General features: G+C 43.3%; 1 protein-coding gene across 4 annotated transcripts; it reads right to left on the reverse strand.

Annotated features, from left to right (window-relative positions):
• Window positions 1-447: 447 nt before the first annotated feature.
• On the reverse strand, window positions 448-18,161 carry Cep20 (centrosomal protein 20). 4 transcript variants are annotated; one of them, XR_015045667.1, is made up of 6 exons: window positions 18,060-18,161; window positions 14,606-14,803; window positions 12,041-12,125; window positions 5,660-5,793; window positions 4,098-4,165; window positions 448-1,416 (listed from the first exon to the last, which is right to left on the reverse strand). XR_015045667.1 is itself a non-coding variant. In XM_029470701.2 (6 exons), exons 1-6 carry the CDS (start codon window positions 18,085-18,087, stop codon window positions 1,337-1,339), a joined length of 597 nt encoding a protein of 198 aa, XP_029326561.1. In that variant the 5' UTR covers window positions 18,088-18,161; the 3' UTR covers window positions 448-1,336. The 4 variants fall into 4 exon arrangements, 3 of the variants coding, with proteins under 3 accessions (XP_029326561.1, XP_021040537.1, XP_021040539.1); XM_029470701.2 differs by having other exon boundaries at window positions 5,656-5,793; XM_021184878.3 differs by lacking the exon at window positions 4,098-4,165.
• Window positions 18,162-19,829: the final 1,668 nt, after the last annotated feature.

Raw genomic sequence — 19,829 nt, forward strand, 5'->3', positions numbered from 1 at the left:
GTTCTGAATGCTCAGAGTCCAGCACAGACTTTTAGTTTTGCGTTATTTATCTAATAAACTGTTTTACTTAAAGCAGAGTTAAAATAATTATTTCCCCCTTTACCTTTTCATTAAATTCCCTAGTAGGAGCTAAACTGTTCTTGGGGAAAGAGTATTGTTATCTAGTTTAAAGATCAACATTAGATGGTGTCTTCGAGTTTTCATTGAAGTTACAAAGACCATGACCGCTGGGCGTGGTGACGCATGCCTTTAATCCCAGCACTCAGGAGGCGGAGGCAGGTGGATTTCTGAGTTCGAGGCCAGCCTGGTCTACAGAGTGAGTTCCAGGACAACCAAGGCTACACAGAGAAACCCTGTCTTGAAAAGAGAAAGAAGAAAGAGAGAGAGAGAGAAAGAGAGAAGGAAGGAAAGAAAGACAGACAGACAGACCGACCGACCATAAGCAACTTGGGAAGAAGAAGGTTTATTTCAGCTTACAGTTCAACATCACAGTTTGTCACTGAGAGAAATCAGGGCAGAAGTTAATGCAGAGGCCACAGAGGAGTGCTACTTAGTGGCTTGCTCCCCAGGGCTTGCTCAGTCTTTCTTACTGAACCCAGGATCACCTGCCCAGGGGTGACACCACCCACAATGGGCTGGACCCTCCCACATCAATCATGAGTCAAGAAATATGTACTACAGGTTTGCCCATAAGCCAATCTGATGGAGGGATTTTCTCAATTCAGAGTCCCTCTTCCCAAATGACTCTAGCTTGTATCAAGTTGATATAAAACTAGCCAGGGCAGGCAATAATTCAGGTATTTTTTAAAAAAATCAAACTTCATATAAATTAAGTTCTGGTTTTAATATTCCTTTAGATATTTTTTCAAAACATGAATGACTTTCCCCATAGGTCCATATACTTCTAGCTGAAAAAAGTTTAATGAGCAGAGCACATGGACAAACACCTGTTCTTGTGTTTTCTTTCTTCAGTGCTAGGATTGAACCCAGGACCTTGCACAGGAAAGGGAAGTGCTTTACCAGCAACATAGCAACAGCCCTTAGAGCTGGCCAAAAAAAAAAAAAAAAAAAAAAACCTATAGAAAGTACTAGAAAGCCCTTTCAGATTTCACAAATGAGAACTTTAAAAATACATCCTGAAAACAATAAATTTTCCCCAGTGGCATCCAGCAAGCGAGATGACAGATCAGCGTTCCACAAATGCAGTAAACCATGAGTGGCTGAATGCAGACACTCAAACATTTACAAGCAGTGGTGGTCTAATTGATGGCATTGGGAATAATACGTCGGTTACTCCACACACAGCTGAGGTGATGAGCCTGGTGTATGCATTGCATCATCTGCTGACTGCTTGTGCAGCAGCAGGAAGCTCTTCAGTTGTGGTTCTTGGCCCTGTGTCCTTCCTCACGTGGTCATCTAGAGAAAACACACAGGTGTCAATATTCACTGCAAATCCCAACAGGCAGACAAGCAAGCACATATGTTATAGGGCAGTGTGTTAGCATTTTGAGTTTTCCTTACAACATGTACTGTACTACCATGCATGTAGAAGTCAGAGGACAACTTGAGGGAATCAGTTCTTTCCTTCTACCACGTGTGTCCCAAGTATTGAACTCAGGTCATGAGGCTTGGCAGCAAACCTGCTGAACTACCTTTGTGAATTCTACTCATGTCTTAAACATCACTGAAGAAATCATAAATATTTAGTATTAGAGACTAACTGTAATAATTCAAGTGTTTCTTCATTTGGAGGGTAGAGGAACAAGAGGGTCTCACTATTTAGCCCAGGCTGGCCTTCTACCTCAGCTTGAGTGCTGATGTCACAGGCTTCCAAGCACAGACTCAGCTTTTCTTTTTTTCTTTTTTTCCCCTCGGAGTGAAGTGCAGCATGGAGCCCTGTGAGCCACTATCTCAGATATAAGGAATGGACTCAGGAGAAAGGACAAGTGTGCAATCAGCATTGTAGAACCAACAAAACCACTATGATTGCCTGTTAGCTGAGCCCTCCTGTGGAACACAAAAAAGGTGGGTTGTTTTCTATCTACTGTAACACTATCCAGGAAATGGTAGAAAGTACTTTTAAAGCCTGCAAGATGGCTCAGGGAGTAAAGATGCTGCCACAAAGTCTGACTCCAACTTTGATCTTTAAAACTTACATGGAAGGACAGAACTGACTCCTACAAGTTGCCCCTTACCCCCATATATGCACTATGGTCCATGCATGCACAAATACATATAAGTGTAATAAAAGTGATGACTAAATAAAATAAAATCCAAAGATAGGCTGGGCATGGGGAGATACACCTTTAAGACCATCACTTGGGAGGCTGAGGTAGAATAATAAATGCCATCCTGATCCACACTGAGATCTGCCTGTCTCTGCTCCACCAATGCTGCGGTTACAGGTACACGTGCCACGGTTACAGGTACACGTGCCACGCTGGAGGGATAGTCCAGTGGTTCACAGAACTTGCAGTTAGAGAACCCACGTTCAGTTCCCACCGAACACATGGCAGCTCATATGGTCTATAAGTCTAGTTTCTGGAAATCTGATGCCATCTTCTGGCTTCCTTAGACACCAGGCATGCACATGGTACACAGACATACATGCAGGTAAATACCACCCACCACCACCACCACACAAACATAAAACTTTGTTTAAAAAAAAAAAAGTCCGAGCCAGGCAGTGGTGGCGCACACCTTTGATCCCAGCACTTGGGAGGCAGAGGCAGGTGGATTTTTGAGTTTGAGGCCAACTTGGTCTACAGAGTGAGTTCCAGTACAGCCATGGCTACACAGAGAAACCCTGTCTCAAAAAACAAACAAACAAACAAAAAGTCCCAGTCATATGCCTATGATCCCAGCTAAAGAAATGGAGGCACGAGGATTGCTACCAGTGAGAGCAGCCTAGGATACATGAGAAGACCCTGTATCTAAACAAAGCTCAAGCATAAAATTTAAAATGAAGGGCTTTTAAAATTAAATTTATTTTTCTGTGTGTCTGTGTGTGTGTGTGCATACATACATGTGAGTGTGTACACAAAGGCCACAGCAGGTGCACACAGAGATCAAAGGACAACTTTTAGACGTAGGTTCCTCCCTTCTGTTGCACACCCATCATAAAAGCCTTAACTTTTACTTGGAACAAAATCCACCCTGCCTCAAAGATCACATCCACTCCGCGCAGGACTTAGTGGCAGTCCATCCTGCTAAAGGTGGGTGCCTGTGGAACCTCTTCCAGCATCTTCCACTAAAACTAGATGAGCTGTCAAGCAGGAGTCATGCGGCTGCTGCAGTAGGTGGACTCAGAGAGCGACCGGGTTACAAATGATATCTTATGGCTGAGGCTATTCTCAAGGCATTACGGAGAGGTCACTGTGTGTCAAGAAAAAAAATTGATGATCAAGAAAATAACTTGTAAGTTAGGCATAGTGATCCAAGCCTTTAATCCCAGTACTCAGGAGGCAGAGCCAGGTGGATCTCTCAGTTCAAGGCTACCTGGGTCTACAGAGCTAGTTCCAGGCCAGCCAGGACGATAGAGAACCTCTGTCTCAAACAAACAAAACAAAGAGAGAGAGAAAAGAGCTGGAACATCACTGTCCCTGGAGCTCTGCGGCCACCCTCATTCCTGAGCTTTCCCTGGAGCTTTCTGCAGAGGAAGTACCCAAACCCACTGCACTGACCGGCCTCTCTCTGCTTGCAGCACTAAGCATCTCCGGGTGACTCTCTTCCCAGCTTACCTCCCTCCTCCTTCCCCCCTCTTCTTCCTCCCTCCCTGCAGTGGAAGGTTATGAGAGATAGTTTAAAACTTTCACCTTATAAGAACTGACCCTGGTTTATGACCAGTTTTCTCATTTTCAACATTCTACTGCCATTAACACTAATATTAAAGAGATTCTAACATATTACAAAGGTTAGATCCCAAAACATTATTTTTCTTCATAATACTAAATTAGAGTCTTGTGGTTGCTGTGTTAACGAGCATTAATGGGTCATCACCATCCACCAGGGACAGAACTGAGGACTGTCATGCATTCCTCCTAAGTGTGCAAACTACCAAAGCCTTTCTAGGGAACTAAATAATATGAACTACATACTTAAATACGACGTGCTGTCTGTGAACCAGCAATTCTGCTTCAGGTACCACCACAGGAGAGATATCATTCTATACAGACAGAGATACAACCTTACACAGTTGTAAAACTGAAACCTTAGCCTTAGCTCATCAGTAAAAAACAGCTGTAGCAATAATACCACACTATAGAGGCGCAGACCCACTGATCCATAAGCACACTGCCTGGTAAGATACATTTGGATCCTTGAACACACAGAATTAGTCCCAAATGACTCGTAAAGGGCCAACATGAGTGTCTTCCATGGAAGAGAGGGGGTATGAGGAGTCAAGATGGGCAGGGCAGAGAAGGTCAAAGGCAACTGTACAGTCCTTGAGACTTTCAAGAGGCATTAGCATGGTTAGTGGGTTAGTATTCTACACTAGTGTCAGAGCCTTAGTGATTTCTGGCATGAACTTGGAAAGCCCCTACTCTCATGCTCTGGTGTGTCTGAACAGTGGCCTTGTGTTAAACTTTAGCCTGCACTGAGTCGCTATTCTCCCAGTCTTGGCTCTCTAGAAAGTTAGTAAAAGTTAGTAGAAAGTTAGTCTAACATAACACAGTCAGCTCAGCATCACAACAAACAGAGAATAAAACTAGTTAAGTCACAAATATCTTGAGGGCTTATCCTGACTCACAAGTATGTTGCTTTCAGAACTTAAGAAGCAGCAAGTCACTCAGAAAGGGCAGCAGCATTGGTTGTAGCAGAGCAATTAGCATCCTCCGCATTTCTTAAGAATTTACTTCAAATCCGTATCAGCTGCCTGAGCCCCACTTGTAAACACCCTTCTGAGAAAGAGCACCAACTCTGCTGCATGGGAAACACGCAGCTCACACAAGCAAACTCAGGACCTGCCGCTAAATCAACCATAAGCTCGTTTCACTTTATCATTTCTACCTTATTTATTTACTTACTTACTCAGCTTTGTGTTACCTTGGAGACGATCTCACTATGTATGCACCCCAGGCTGGCCTCAGTCTTCCCTGCCTGGATTACAAGTCTGAGTCACCATGCTTCGCTCTGAAAGCTCATTTTAAAGGGGAGCATTCTGAGCAGGGCATGGCTGTTCACACATCTAATCCTGGCACTCAAATTGAGGAAAGAAGACTGATTGATGGCAAGCTCAAGGCCAAACTGAATGAGAGTCAGAGTCTAAAATCTGTTATCTGTAGTTAGCTGTCATCTACCATAGCAAGTGTCCTGAAAATGTAACGGGAACTTAGACATGGCTTCTCTGCACAGTAGTAATCTTGTATTTTTCAGTCTGGGAAAGATGGGGAAGGGGGTCAGGGTGGGGCAACTTCTTGATTTCAAAGAAACTATACAATGCGCTGAGCCAGGCTGTTCCAAAGACCATGCTGATGTGAAAGTCAGGTTTCTTTCAAGACCTTGCTTTGAAATTGTATCTAAGCGCTTTGCCCAGTCAAGATCTCTCTCCCCAAAGCGCTGGCTTTCTGGAGGTACAGTAGTACAGGCTGATGATGACCAGAGCAGCTCCAGAGAACAAACCCAATGAAGCTGAAGGATGAGTAGCGGACGCACCTACCGTCGGGTCTTCTGCTGGGCTTCCAGCTGACATGCTTGCTTGCCGGGTGCAGGGTTGACTCAGTCAGAAGCACATTCTGGGCTCCATCTGGAGGACCACGCAAGAAATGGGCTAAAATTCCATACAATAGAGGACTATTTCAGGAAGAAGACAAAACCAAAATCAATTTACTTCCCAGGAGTAGGAAAAGCTTAAGACAATCACTTTAAAGGTAAAACAGAAACGGCCATCTAACTCAATAAACTAAAAAAAAAAAAAAAAAAAAAAAAAAGATGACCTAAGTGGCAAATGTTCACTCAATTTAAAAGTACCAATTACCTTGAGGAGATTTTTTTAAACCCTCGGAAAACACACTGCCACAATTAAGATCATCTAAACTAAAACAAAATTCCAATTAATCTACTGGAATTCAGCTTGTTAACTCCAAGACCAGCCTAAGATGTTCCTAGAACCTAAAACTGGTTACACATCCACTGTCCTGTCAAGGTTATGCTAAAAAACCATGTGGTCTGTCTTCATATCTTGTTGGCTGACAGCCAGCTGCAGACCTTGAAGATCTGTTTCTTAAAGCTCACAGATGTTTCTCTTCCATAAAGGGTGTTAGCAATCCCTAGGTTACATGGTTGGTATCCTGTTGACAATGTCAAGTCTCTAGCTATGGACCTTGCACATAGAAAATGGCATATGACTTAACAGGAGAGCCGGGTAATAACTAATATCTGCAAGGCTGCTTTGTAGTTTCCTCTTGCCCCTCACTCTACTACCACCATTTATGACTGAGAAAACCAGAATTCAAAAATGTGCCAGAGTTTCTCAGGAGTAAACAACATTTATACTCATAACCAACTCCTATATGCCATTTCTTAAAATATGTCACCAAAAGTCCTGTTAGTTGGTCCCCTGACACTGAAGGCTGCTCTACTGACAGCACAGAAGTGTTCTCTCTTCGCTTCTTCCAATCTCACCCCAGGAAATACAAGTAAATGCATTTCCTTTTGAGATATCCATCTCCTGCCCAGCTGATATAATGGTTCAAAGTATGACACTTCTATCAAGAACAGGGTCTAAACATCTTATGCTTGATTGAGCCTCACTCACTTCTACCTATGGGACAAGGTGGCAAGGGGCAATTACTTGCTTTCTTGGATCACTCTCTGAGGGTGGGGAAGCACAGCCTTTGGACATTCAAGCAGTCCCCCACACAGGCACATATATGAGGAACGAAGGAAGTCTGAAGCAGATCTCATGGCTTCAGTAGAACTTCCAGAAAGATATCCGGAGCACATGGATGTTACAGCAGCTCCTCCAGGACGAGGAAGGCACTACAGGCTCTCAGTGGGACAGACCCCACGCCTCTGCTCCTTCCACTCAGCTTGCTTGAGACTGCTAAAAGCTTTACTTCTGACCTAGCGTAGAATCTGCTTCAGATTTAGAAACATCTTCTAGATGTTCTCCTCACTTAGGCCACTGTTCCCTATCTAAGGTTCATGCCATGTTAATACATAAGTCAAACGCTATGTTAATACATAGGCAAAATAAGTGTAGGCAAACAGTCAGAGATCTTAAACTGCTTTACCTGGTAATTAGCACATTTAACATACAATTCGACAGTAAAGTTTATTTCCAAAAATAAGTTTTAAAAGGCCACTTTTTAAAAAAAAATTTTTTAGGTGTTGCTCAGTGACAAGCACTCACCTCGCATGCGCAAAGCCCCAAGGTTGACCTCCAGCACACACTCCCCCAACACACGTTCCTGAAGAAGCTCCCTCACTTTCTGGAAATAAAGCTGGTCATCAGTTTCCCCTTTTAACTTGTCCATCCGCAGCAACTGTTTCAGAGGCTATCAAAGAGCCAGGAAAAAAAAAAAATCTAACAGCTACTTGCTCCACACCTGTCAAATGCAAACTAACTTCTACTTGGATGGCCCTATACCTGCTTAGCTACTGTGGTAGTCTGAATAAAAATGGCCTTCTGAGGCTCATATATTTGAATCAGGGAGTGGTGCTACTTGAGAGGGATTTAAGAGGTGTGGTGTGGCCTTGTTGGGAGAAGTTGGGGTTTCAGAAGCTAGTATCAGTGTCCTCTCTCTCTCCTGCCTAGAGTTCCAGGTGGAGATCTCTCAGCTACTTCTCCAATACTATGCTTGCCTGTGCGGTGCCATGCTTCCCACCAAGAAGAGAATGAACTAAACCTCTGAAACTGTAAGCAAGCCCCAATTCCACGTTTTCCTTTATAAGAGCTGCTGTGGTCATGGCGTCTGTTCACAGCAACAGAACACTGACTAAGACGGCTACTCTTAGAATCTCCACACATTTCAAAAACTGTCCAAATGTTTACACCATTACCCACTGTTTTGCTTAACATTCAAATGTAGTGATTATTATACCCATGACCACTAGCTCTGTAAAAGGGGGATAACAGCCCCCTTAAAGATTTTTTTCACCAAATATGGATACCCCAAGTTAGATGGCAAAGGCTCTTCGTGTGGCAGGATTTCTCCGTGTACATGCACCATTTATGCAGATCATAAATGACCAGGAGGGAATGTAGTTCAATGGCGGTTTGTGAGCATCTCATAGACTATGCACTCCCCAGTCACTCTCTGGGGACACTGTAGAAAACTGTGCTGCCACATCTCCAGTGTCTACAGCAGTGCCCCACATTGTAGCAAGTATCAGATAAGTTTTGGCAAAATAGTAAAATGCTGGAAATCCATAACACAAGAACGCCATTAAAGGGGAAGATGTGGTCTGCATGGGAAGGAAGGAAAGGAAGCAGAGACAGCCTTCAATAGACACTCTCTCATTTTGTGTAGATAAAAAAAAAAAACTCTGAGACAAAATACAGTGACCCTCAAATAAGAGGAACTAAAGTGTTTGAAAAAGAGATGTATATACACAATACGATTCCTTCATACGTGGAAGGAAAAGCACACAGCTGTGCTTCGTGTGCTGTGTCTGAATGATAGATACAAGGGGAAATGCTCACCGTGTCACCTCTGGGCAGTGACAGCTATCAGTGGGCAGCAGCTGGGGACAATAGTACACTTTTCTATATCTCCTACATGGCTTGCAGCAAAACACCAATACTTGCATTATGACCCCTCAAAAGTGATTTCTCCTCACTTAGGCCACTGTTCCCTATCTAAGGTTCATGCCATGTTAATACATAAGTCAAACGCTATGTTAATACATAGGCAAAATAAGTGTAGGCAAACAGCTCACTGTACTCTCTCACACCTAGTGCTTCAAAGCTTTTCCTTCAGACAGAGCTCCTCAGCTGCCCAGCCCAGAGCTGGACAACATCTGGACGCCCACTGCAAATCAATGACAAAGTGCAGTAAGAAGCAGAGAAATATACAGTGCTACAGTAACACTCAACTGGTGCACTCAGCACTTATTTGAATAATTTTATTTATTTAAAATGCAGCATAATAGCTATTATGCTCCCTTGTAGTCTGTCTGCTTAGCTTGCTGTTAAAATCTGCTGTAGCCTTGTCATGTCAGCACAAAGACAAAGAGGAAAACATGAAACTATGGAACTAAGAAATGCTTCCTTTTCTTCTTCTCTAGGTCACCTGGATTTTATGCGGATAATCAGTTTTCCTGGAAGCTGAAATTCAATGCAGTGAGCACAAACTGCTCATAGCCAAGAGCCTGTGGATGGCTTTCTCCCTCCCAACTCCTGTGGGAACATCTAAACATGGCCAAGAAGACAAAAGGTGAACCCACAGAAGTTGAAGAGGAGAGGGAACATTTGGTGCAAAGGTCAAGAACCATGAAGCTGCAATTAACTGTGTGCCACTAAGAGGCGTGTCCAGCCACTGAAGCTGCAGCAGCACTAAGGATCTGACTTGCTCACATACACCGTGGAAATGTATTGCATGTTTTTAAACAATACAGTAGCTGCCTTAGAAAGATAGAGGGCAGGATAAAAAGAGTTTGGAAAGGGAGTGGCTGGAGAAAAACTAGCCAGGTGGCTCCTAATAGTGTCAACAGTGTGGCACCGGGCACTGAGACTGAGAGATAAGCAGAGGCAGAGCCAACAGTGCTGCTGAAGGACAAAGAAAACCTGTCTTTAACCTGCCTGTGGCTCTGCCTTTAAAGCCTGAGCAGCCACAAGAAAAGCCTGAGTCGGCAAGAAGAGCACCCTGGTATTCTGAACACATTGCATTTAAGATGCCACAGACACATGGGCCCAAGCAGGAAAGTGATCCGAGCCTATCTGCCCCAAACAGACCTCCCTAGAGGCTCGAGTATGGGGGTGGTATGTGAAAAGAAATGGAAACGGAAGACAGACCCTATGGAGTGTCCACTGAAATTTAAAGGAGTCAATGAAGAAAGAAAGACTAAGTAAGTCTGGGGAACTCTTATGACAGTGAAGAACCACAAGAAACATGGGATGGGAAGCTGTGTGGAGAAAAAAGAAGTCAGTATTACAACGTGCTGCAAAAACTCAAGACCTATACTTGATGCTAGGGACAGGACAGCACTGAGGGAGACTTAGTTAAATGGCATATATAAAAAACAGTTTGGGGGGGGGGTGGAGAGATGGCTCAAAGGTTAAGAGCACTGACTGCTCTTCCAAAGGTCCTAAGTTCAATTCCCAGCAACCACATGGTGGCTCACAACCATTCATAATGAGATCTGATTCCCTCTTCTGGAGTGTCTGAAGACAGTTACAGTGTACTTACATATAATAAATAAATAAATCTTTAAAAAAACAAAAAACAAAAAAACTAAAAAACAATTCAGGGCTGGCAAAATGGTTCAGCGGGTAAGAACACTGACTGCTCTTCTGAAGGTCCTGAGTTCAAATCCCAGCTACCACATGGTGGCTCACAACCACCCGTAATGAGGTCTGATGCCCTCTTCTGGTGTGTCAGAAGACAGCTCTGTGTACTTATGTATAATAGTAAAGAAATCTTTGGGCCTGAGCAAATCAGAGCCAGCAGGATTGGCCAGAGTGAGCAGAGATCCTAGAAATTCAGTTCCCAACAAACACATGAAGGTTCACAACCATCTGTACAGCTACAGTGTACTCATATACATAAAATAAATAAATAAATAAAAACAAATCTTTTTTAAAAAAAACTTTATATTAAAATATAATTATACCACAAAAACAAATGAAAAAAATCCATGAACTTTTAGAAGGAAAACGTAAGTCTTCAAAGAAGTTTTCAGCAAGGAAAGGTTTCTCTGAGCTGTGCACTCTGGCACTAGGTACAAGCTAACCAATTAACCAGTTAGGGACTCTGGAAAAATATAAGAGGCATTAAACCCAGGGAAGGAACTAAGAAATGACTCATGTAGAGGAGGAGAAGGAACAATTTCTGATGCAGACAGCAGAAGAGAAGGGGATGGTAACGTGAAAGCAGAGGGCAGACACAACAGGTCTGGCAATGATAAACTATAAAGCAGAGGTGGGGTAAGAGGAAGCTGACTGGAGGGCCCCTTTCCTCTGTTCTGAGCTAGTTCCTACATTGAAGTGAAGGAGGGAAGGAAGAAGAGTTAAATATGAAGAAGAAACAACTCGAAGAACAAAGCTTTACAAAGAAGAAAAAAAGATCAAGAGGCCAAGAAGAGTCATTCTTAGAAAGAAGGGGGAGGAGCTGCAGCAATGTCTCAGAGCCGTTAAGAGCACTCGCTGTTCTAGAGGTCCAGCTTCAATGCCCAGCACCCACGTGGTGCCTCACAATCACCTATAACTCCAGCTCCAAGGCCTCTGAGGGAATCAGACACGTATGTGGTGTACAGACATGCATGCAGACAAAACACCTATATACATAATTTTTTTTTAAGTTTGAAAAAGCCAGTTGGTGGTGGTGTATACCTTTAATCCCAGCACTCTGGAGGTAGAGTCAAATGGACATCTGTGATTTCAAGGCTGAGCTAGAACAGAGCTAGAGTTCCAAGACAGCTGGGACTATTAAAAAAAAAAAAAAGGAAGAAAGAAAGAAAGAAAGAAAAGAAAAGAAAAGAAGCTTAAAAAAAGAAAGAAGTAGAGGGCTCGGCCAGGGTCACTGCTCAGGGTAAAGGGCTTGCTGCACATACGCAAGGCCCTGGGTCAATTACCACCACTGAAAGAAACTGATGGGGGGAGGAAGTCCCCAAAGGAAGGAAGGGGTGGGGAGGGAGGGGAAGAAAGGGAGGGATGCAGGGAAGCAGGTTGGCTAAGTAGTCAGTCCTCAGAGGCCACAGTGAGCTCAGCTGCAGCAGAGACCTCAGATGTTTGGTCTACACTTCTTAGATATTGTAAAATGTGTAACATACAATAAACCTAACTAAGTTCCTGTTGGATTAAAATAAATCATAGCCAGCACTATGTCATCAGGATCTGATTATAACATGTGCAAACCTCTTTTTAAAAACTTCTTACATTGAGTTATCCTTTGATTCTTCAAAGGCATTTAGTTCGCGGATGAGAAACTGTCTGTCCAATGGAACTACAGGTTGACCAGATTCTGGAGGGAAAAATTCAGGAAAACACTGAGTCTATTAATCTAAAAGGCAAATTCAATTTTGATAATAACCATACCTCCCAGGTAGATACATTTCTCAGATTTTTGAAGAATGCTGACAGCACATTCAAGACAGATCTAACATACACATGAGTTTATGATGTTAACATATACCCAAACAATTAAATGTGGAGCTTAATTACACCTTAACACATACTTAGTTTTTATATCCTTAATTTGTGATTTGGTAATATTGTTTCTGCATCTAAAATTACAATGCTGGACTTCAGTATGTTTTATGAGCTGTCCATAGTTTATAAACACATGGTAATACTAAATAACTCATTTTAAAAATATACATTTAGGGCTGGTGAGATGACTTAGAGGTTAAAAGGCAGTTTGTCCAGAGGTCCCAAGTTCAATTCCCAGCAACCACATGATGGCTCACGACCATCTACAGAGGGATCTGTTGCCCTCTTCTGGAATGCAAGTGTAAATGCAGATAGAACACTTATAATTAAAAAGAAATTCTTTTAGTTGTGCCATAGTGGCTCATGACTACGACTAAGCCCAGCACTTGGGAGGCAGAGGCATGTGGATCTCTATGAGTTCGAGGCTAGCCTGGTCTACAGAGAAAGTTCCAGGACAGCCATGGCTACACAAAGAAGCCTTGTCTCAATCAATCAATCAATATTCCATTCATGGAGAGTAGTTCTAAGATTAAAATTAATTATTATATTTCTAGACTGACTCTCAGTCTAGCCCAGACTTGCTTCAAATTCAGTTATGTGTCCTAGTCAGGCCTTCAACTTCAGGGTGTCTTCTGACCTTGTTTCCCGAGTGCTACGTGTATGAGCCACCATCTTCCTGGGGAGAAGACTAAAGGCTAGAGCCAGGTGAAAGCACTGGTAGGTTATTGCCTGAAGGGAAGCATTCACTTTCCAGACAATATGGCGAAATAAAATGAGATTCATAAATAACTTTCCTGTAAATGTTTCTGCGGATCTGATTCATGGCAATCATTAAGTATAATGAGAGCAGCTAGAGCGGCCCAGCCATAGCATTCCCTATCCACAGGTACAAAGTCAGCATGCCCGAACTGCCAGTGCTTATTTTGCAAGGTTTTTCGAGACAGGGTTTCTCTGTGTAGCCTGCAACTCACTCTGTAGACCAGGCTGGCCTTGAACTCAAGAGATCCGTCTGCCTCTGCCTCCCAAGTGCTGGGAGCTCTGGCAAATAAATGTTCTACCACTGAGCTACAGCTATTTTATATTTTGAAGCAGTGTCTTTCTGCTTTAGCCCCCTGAGTTTCTCAGACTATAGGCATGAGCAAGCATAGCAATCTAAAACACTAAAACAGTTCATATGAAACAGCACTGTCATGATTTCATCCTAGGGACACTCGATTCCAAGACACCTAACTGACACTATTTTCAATTTTTTCCCCCCTTTTTCTTGCTCTCCTCTGGAGTGTTAAAGGTTTATAGCCAGCTATAAAAAACTGAGGGAAACAGACAGTGGTACCATCTTTAGAGATCCTTCAGCATGGCAGAATCACTATCCTTTATGAGAATGTATGCTTATATCACATGCAGAACTTTGTCTTATTTGAGCTCCCAAAAAGCCTCTAGACTGAGGGGTCCCTGTCCTCAGCCGGCTTCGACCAATAATAAAGAATTGCTGTACAGCCATTGGCTGAGTGGGGAGACAGGGCAGGACTTTTAGACTGCTCCGGCAAGAGACTGAGACGGGCGAGGGGGAGGCGAGAATCACCAGGACTAGGAGGGAGGAGGACCGGACTCAAGCGCCGCAAGAGGAAACCATGCAGCTATGCGGGTGGGAAGGAATGAGGACCCTATAGGGTGAGCTCCCCAGAAGGCAACAGGGTAGCAGAGATGAAATATAGACTCACCGGGCAGTGGTGGCGCACGCCTTTAATCCCAACACTTGGGAGACAGAGGCAGGAAGATTTCTGAGGTCAAGGCCAGCCTGGTCTACAGAGTGAGTTCCAAGACAGCCAGGGCTACACAGACAAACCCTGTCTCAAAAAACCAAAAATAAATAAATAAATAAATAGAAAGAAAGATGTTAACTCAGGAATAAGCAGAGGGGCGTATGTGCTAGTCGTGGGGGAAGTTTAGAAGTGCCCAGCCATTGAGCTAGTCAAGGCATATCAAAAGTAACTGAAGCGTGTGCGCATGTGCGTGTGCATGTGCGCGTGCGTTCTTTCATTTGTGAATCCAGAGAGCTCTTGGGTCAAAGCGCTCCTACCACTACAGAGAACCTGCAGTAGAAGGTCCTAGCTCTTTTACCAACAGCATAAAGCTTAACAGAACTTGTTCATGCTATGACAAGAGCTCATGGATATTAAGTGTTCAGTCAACTGCCTGACACAGTAATGAAATTACATATTCAGGCTAAATGCTTTCTAAGAATTAGGGAAAAAAAGGAGATCTTTTCTCCAGTGTTGAATAACCACTTACCTGCTATGAGGACAGAGGCTGTGTATTTATATTTATTGAATTCCAAATACTCCCTAATTAATTCATTAATTAGAAGGTTCTCATGAGACAAAGACGGTCGGGGTTCACGATCATCATCCAGGGCATTGAAAACTTCAGCACGGATCCTTGCTTTTAAATGTCCTAACACTCCCCTTTTTTCCAAGGTGTCCTTTAAAACTGTTAAATAAATATAAAATATAAATGCTTCTGTTATAGTGTAAGTGTTGATATTTCAGGTACGTGCTAAAGAATAATGTTTAAAAGGAGAATGACACAAATATAGCTCTTGATTCAAAGAGACAAGCGGAACAATGACATCAGTAATGATCCAATCAGTATTTGTGCAAATTCATCAGTGCTGTCACTTTGGTTAGGGACTATAGTTGAGTGGGAGAAAGGTTGAGCACAGTTCGCTCACACCCACAGCTCCCACGTGGGTTCAGACAGTCCTTTAACCCAGGATGGTTACAGAAAACCACCTGCCCTCCACAAAAGAGGGATGTGTCACCATTACTATTAATGCAGAACAACGTTTGGAATCCATAGTGTTGGGTTGTTTTGTTTTGTTTTTTGAGACAGAGTCTATGTAGCTGTGGCTGTCCTGGAACTTACTATGTATACCAAGCTGGCCTCAAACTCATAAAGATCCAGCTGACTCTACCTAGCTGAATGGTAGCACATTCCTATAACCCTAGTACTTGGGAGGCTGGGAAGTCTGATCAGCCTGGACTTCGTACCTAGGCTGTATCCCACGGATAACTTCTTATTAGGCTGAACATGACCCTGAACTTCTGATTCTCCTTCTTCTATCTCACAAGTAGGCTGTGATGGGATTATAGGTGTTCATTACCACTCCCAATGCCTGTGTTGCTGGGGATTGAACCCAGGACCTCACATATGACAAGTAAGCTACATTACTAGCCCAACAGTAGGATTTTGAAATGCCCAGCCTGGTTAGAAATGTAACATAAGGGGCTGAAGAGATGACTTAGTAAGGAATGTGTACTGTTCTTGCAAAGGACCTCAGTTTGCTTCCTGGTACCTACGTGGGCAGCTCATAACCATCTGTAACTTCAGGGGAACTCCAGGCCCTCTTCTGACCTCCTCTTGTACACATGCACACACACACACACACACACACACATGCGCGCAACACAACAGCTGAGAGGGGGAGACGGAGAGAGGGAGAGAGGGAGGGAGTGAGGGAGAGAGAGAGGGAAAAAGAGAGAGAGAGAAAGAGAAAGAAAGAGAAACACAAAAATAAATCTTAAAAAAAAAAAAGAAATGTAATGAGACTCTAATAAGGGACTATACCACCGCTAACTTACGGAGTCAGGAGTATGCATGTCAAATGTAACCTTATGTCTTGAAAAGGTACACTGTGACAAACATCAAAAGTTGAGATAAATATACAGACTTAGTATAGAAGATGGGCTAGGGTTGAGCTGTCATCATCCCTTAACAGTAATATGGAACCTTCCTTTCTCAAATAATCTTTTGTGACTAAACAGCAATTTTAGAAAATCAACATAATGCCTAGAATACAGTTAAGAACTTACTAAATATTTATAATATAGTACCTTACATTATTGATGAAAACTGTAGGTTAATAGTGCACTTTGCTCTGCCGATGGCAAAGGCATTAATATGCCATAATAATTAAAACCCATAAAGCAGTTCGGAAACATTTAGGTACATATAGCAGAGTTTCTGATCTTTAGTAACTAACAACAGTCCTTGGCACGTGATCAAGGATAGACACTCTTAGACTTTTCACTTTTCTTCTCCTTTATTTCTAAAGCACTCCTTCAACCTTTCTACAGGTGTACTAGTTGTCAACCAATTATACTCTGAAACAGGTCCATAAAAGGACAGCTTTATCTTACTTAAGATCATAACCCAATCCCTGTTCTCTAGTTCCATCTTTGGAAATTGAGGGAAAGAGTCTTTTCTACTGGCAAGCATCCTGTCCCAGTTACCCTGAAGTACACACAGTACAAACGTTGCAGAAAACGCAAAGTGATGAGCTGGATTTGGGAAATGTAGCATGTCCTTCATACTTGGTGGCAGATTCCTAAGCCAAGCCTCAGCTGCCTTCTCCGAGGTAATGAACTCTACTTCCCAGAGAAAGTGCTAGGTGAAATGGAAGAGTCTTTTAGACCAGTAAAAGCCCATAAAACGTAAGATCACTGATTAGGAACAAGTTTTTGTTACTTTTCTCTCGGACACAAAGCACACCAAGAACCAGAGAACGCAGAAACACATATATAAGGAGGCCCCCTCAATTTGTAGGGATAACCTCTGGGCTCGTTTATCATTTTACTACTTGTAGCCTTATGCTTACAATGCTATTAGTATAAAAACGCCTTCAGGAATTGGTCTTAACCCAACGTATTTTCCATAGACTTTATCTTGAAGTCCTATGAAAAGTTTATGCAATATGCATGTGCTATGTATACTCCCATCCCCAGAACAGCTCACTGACGCAGGTGAAGTCCCTCCTGGGGACCGAGGTCTGTCTGCTTTTGGAATGCTCACCAGCAGTGTCCCCAATACATATGCAGTCAATAGTTACTACATCTCAGTCTCCAAACTATTCCATTTGGTTCTCTCCAGATTTCCATTACCGTTGGCTTAGTCTCTGAATTCCTTGATACTCAGAACTAGGTTTATTCTACGGGAAGCAGAATGGCATGATTAAGACCCAGTGCACCTTATGGGGTTTCCACACGAGTCTATTTCTATATAAATCATCGTGGATGAAATATTCCAACTCTCATGTATGAAATGGACATAGCGTTGCTACACAGAATCAAGTTGGATGAGTTGTTAAGGGTCTGATAGAATCACATACTGAACCTTAACTCCAATTACAACTCAAAGGTTAACTCTAATTACTATTCAGAGTTAACAGTATACACGTGTTATTGATGTCTACTTCTTGTTTTTGTAGTCCTGGGGATGGAACCTGCATGCACCCTGCACACAACCAACCATTTTGGAAAACCTCTTCCGAAAAATCCTGAAGAGCCGCCAGGATGGACAACTCTGTCTCAGATTTCTCCCAAAGGACAAGGAGGACCTAGCCATACGTTGTCGTCCGGATGAGCTAGCCATGCAAATCATTGAGAAGTGTGTCTGTCACCAAATCGTGGCTGTGGTATTGTGGTGGTCAGCTCGGAACGCAGGCCTTTGGGCGCTGTCTGCTCAGTAGGGTTCTAAGAGGAGACAACAGATACCAGGCCCTTCCTCCAGCGCAAAGGCTGGCCCTAACAGCGCATGCGCAAAGGCCGTCCCTGGTGGGCCCTGCCACCCTAGAACGACCCTGGAAAAAGATGAGCCAGTGTCCCGCGCGCTCTCCTTCTGTCCCATCCCTATCATATACGGAAGGTTCGACACTTCCCGCAACCGAGCATGCCCTCAATGCACTCACCAGCTTTCAGCTCCGTAACAGTCGCCATCTTTCAACGGCTGCTGGTGCCACGCCTCTCCAGTACGCACAGTTCTCGGCGCGGCCTCCAACCAATAGGAGTATGGCTCTGCTAGACCGCGTCTGTGCCTGCGCTCCGGTGATTGGCGAGCCGCCACATGAGACTCCTCCAATCAGCGACCGTGTGAGGCGGGTTACACTGCAGAAAAGCTTGGAGCCAGAGCCAAATTTATACCCCACTGCTTTGCCTTTTGTCGCCGCCCAAGTCCTAGAGGTCAAGGTGCTGATTGTTCACCTCCCCTCCCCTCAGCTTGGCAGGCTTCGTGTTCAGTCCGAGTCCCAGACTCAACCCAGCGTCAGAATTACCTGGAAGACTGGTTAGAACAGACTGCTCTGACCCGCCCTTGGGTCTTTCTGAGGAGAGGACCAAGAGTTGGTTTTTCTGTCAACTTCCAGAATGCTGTGGATGGATGCTGTTAGTCTGAGAAGTGCCACCTTAAAAATCATCTTACACGGCACCCACTCGAAGGTGAACACTAGGAAGTCTTTACACGCCTCAGGTCAATGATGCCCGTTTTACAGAGGAGGAAATTGAGTGTTCTGAAGGAAGATCACCAGCAAATGGTGGAGCAGGTGATGACCTAAACCCAGGCCAGCGTCTCTTCAAAGCTTGCTCTCTACACTAGCGTTAACACCGAGTACATTTGGAATCCTTGAGTTATTTGTGGAAACAGCTGATAAAAGATTAAGAAGAACAAACATAGGAATAATACATTCAAAATGATGTGAGGCAGTATAATGGCAGTTGGCTCTCCAGGGAGTCTAAGACACTGGACCCTTAAAATTCTGGACAGCCCAATAGTGGAAGTCTAAGAATGGATGCTAGTGAGCATATTTTCGAGGAAGTGAACTGTAAGAAATAGAAAATATAGACTTTAAAAGAAATCATTGGGTGTTTGTTTGTTTTTGTCTCATCATGTAGTCCACGCTGTCTGGGCATTCACTCTATAGCTCAGGCTGACATTGAACTAACAACAAACACTCTACCTGCCTCATTCTCAAGGTGATGAATGCCCCTATACTGTCACAACTTGTTTTTGTTTTTAAATTTGCCTCAGGAAGATAGATGTGGGCTGGTGAGATGCTCAATGGGTAAGAGCACCTGACTGCTTTTCCGAAGGTCCAAAGTTCAAATCCCAGCAACCACATGGTGGCTCACAACCACCTGTAACGAGATCTGACTCCCTCTTCTGGAGTGTCTGAAGACAGCTACAGTGTACTTACATGTAATAAATAAATAAATAAATAAATAAATAAATAAATCTTTAAAAAAAAAAGATAGATGTATGTTCTTCCTAAGATTAGCTTTGTTTTGTTTTTTTCTGAAGTGCACAGGGTGGCTTTGAATTAGCCCTCCTTTCTTTAGCCTCCCAAGTGCTGAAATGACAGGAGTACATCACCATATCAGGCTCCTGAGATATTTCTTAAAGTGGGTAGCAGTTTTAAAGTTTGAAATCCATTTAGAGGAATGGCTCAGTGAATAAAGTTCTTGCTGCATAAATTTGAAGACCCGAGTAACCTTAGAAACCTGTTCTGTAACCTTAGAATGGTCTTGCTCAGTTAGGCTTTCCTATTTTGTGAAATCATGGTGCCTGAATACTTGGTCAGTAGCTCAGGAAATTAGAAGGATTAACCAATTCTACAGGTGAACAGCACTATTGAATATACTGATGAGGAATTCCAGAGGCAAAGCAGAATGTGATTTAGTATTCT

The sequence above is a fragment of the Mus caroli genome, unplaced genomic scaffold (genome assembly GCF_978045245.1).
Source record: "Mus caroli unplaced genomic scaffold, Mus_caroli_1 scaffold_17, whole genome shotgun sequence".
NCBI lineage: Eukaryota > Metazoa > Chordata > Mammalia > Rodentia > Muridae > Mus > Mus caroli.

Coding starts and splice junctions, on each gene's coding strand:
- Cep20 (XM_029470701.2), bottom strand. CDS start 18,087: ATGGCGACTGTTACGGAGCTGAAAGCTG. Junction 14,804..18,059: donor TGTTACGGAGCTGAAAGCTG/GTGAGTGCATTG, acceptor TTTATTTAACAG/TTTTAAAGGACACCTTGGAA. Junction 12,126..14,605: donor AGCCTCTGTCCTCATAGCAG/GTAAGTGGTTAT, acceptor TTTTCCCTCCAG/AATCTGGTCAACCTGTAGTT.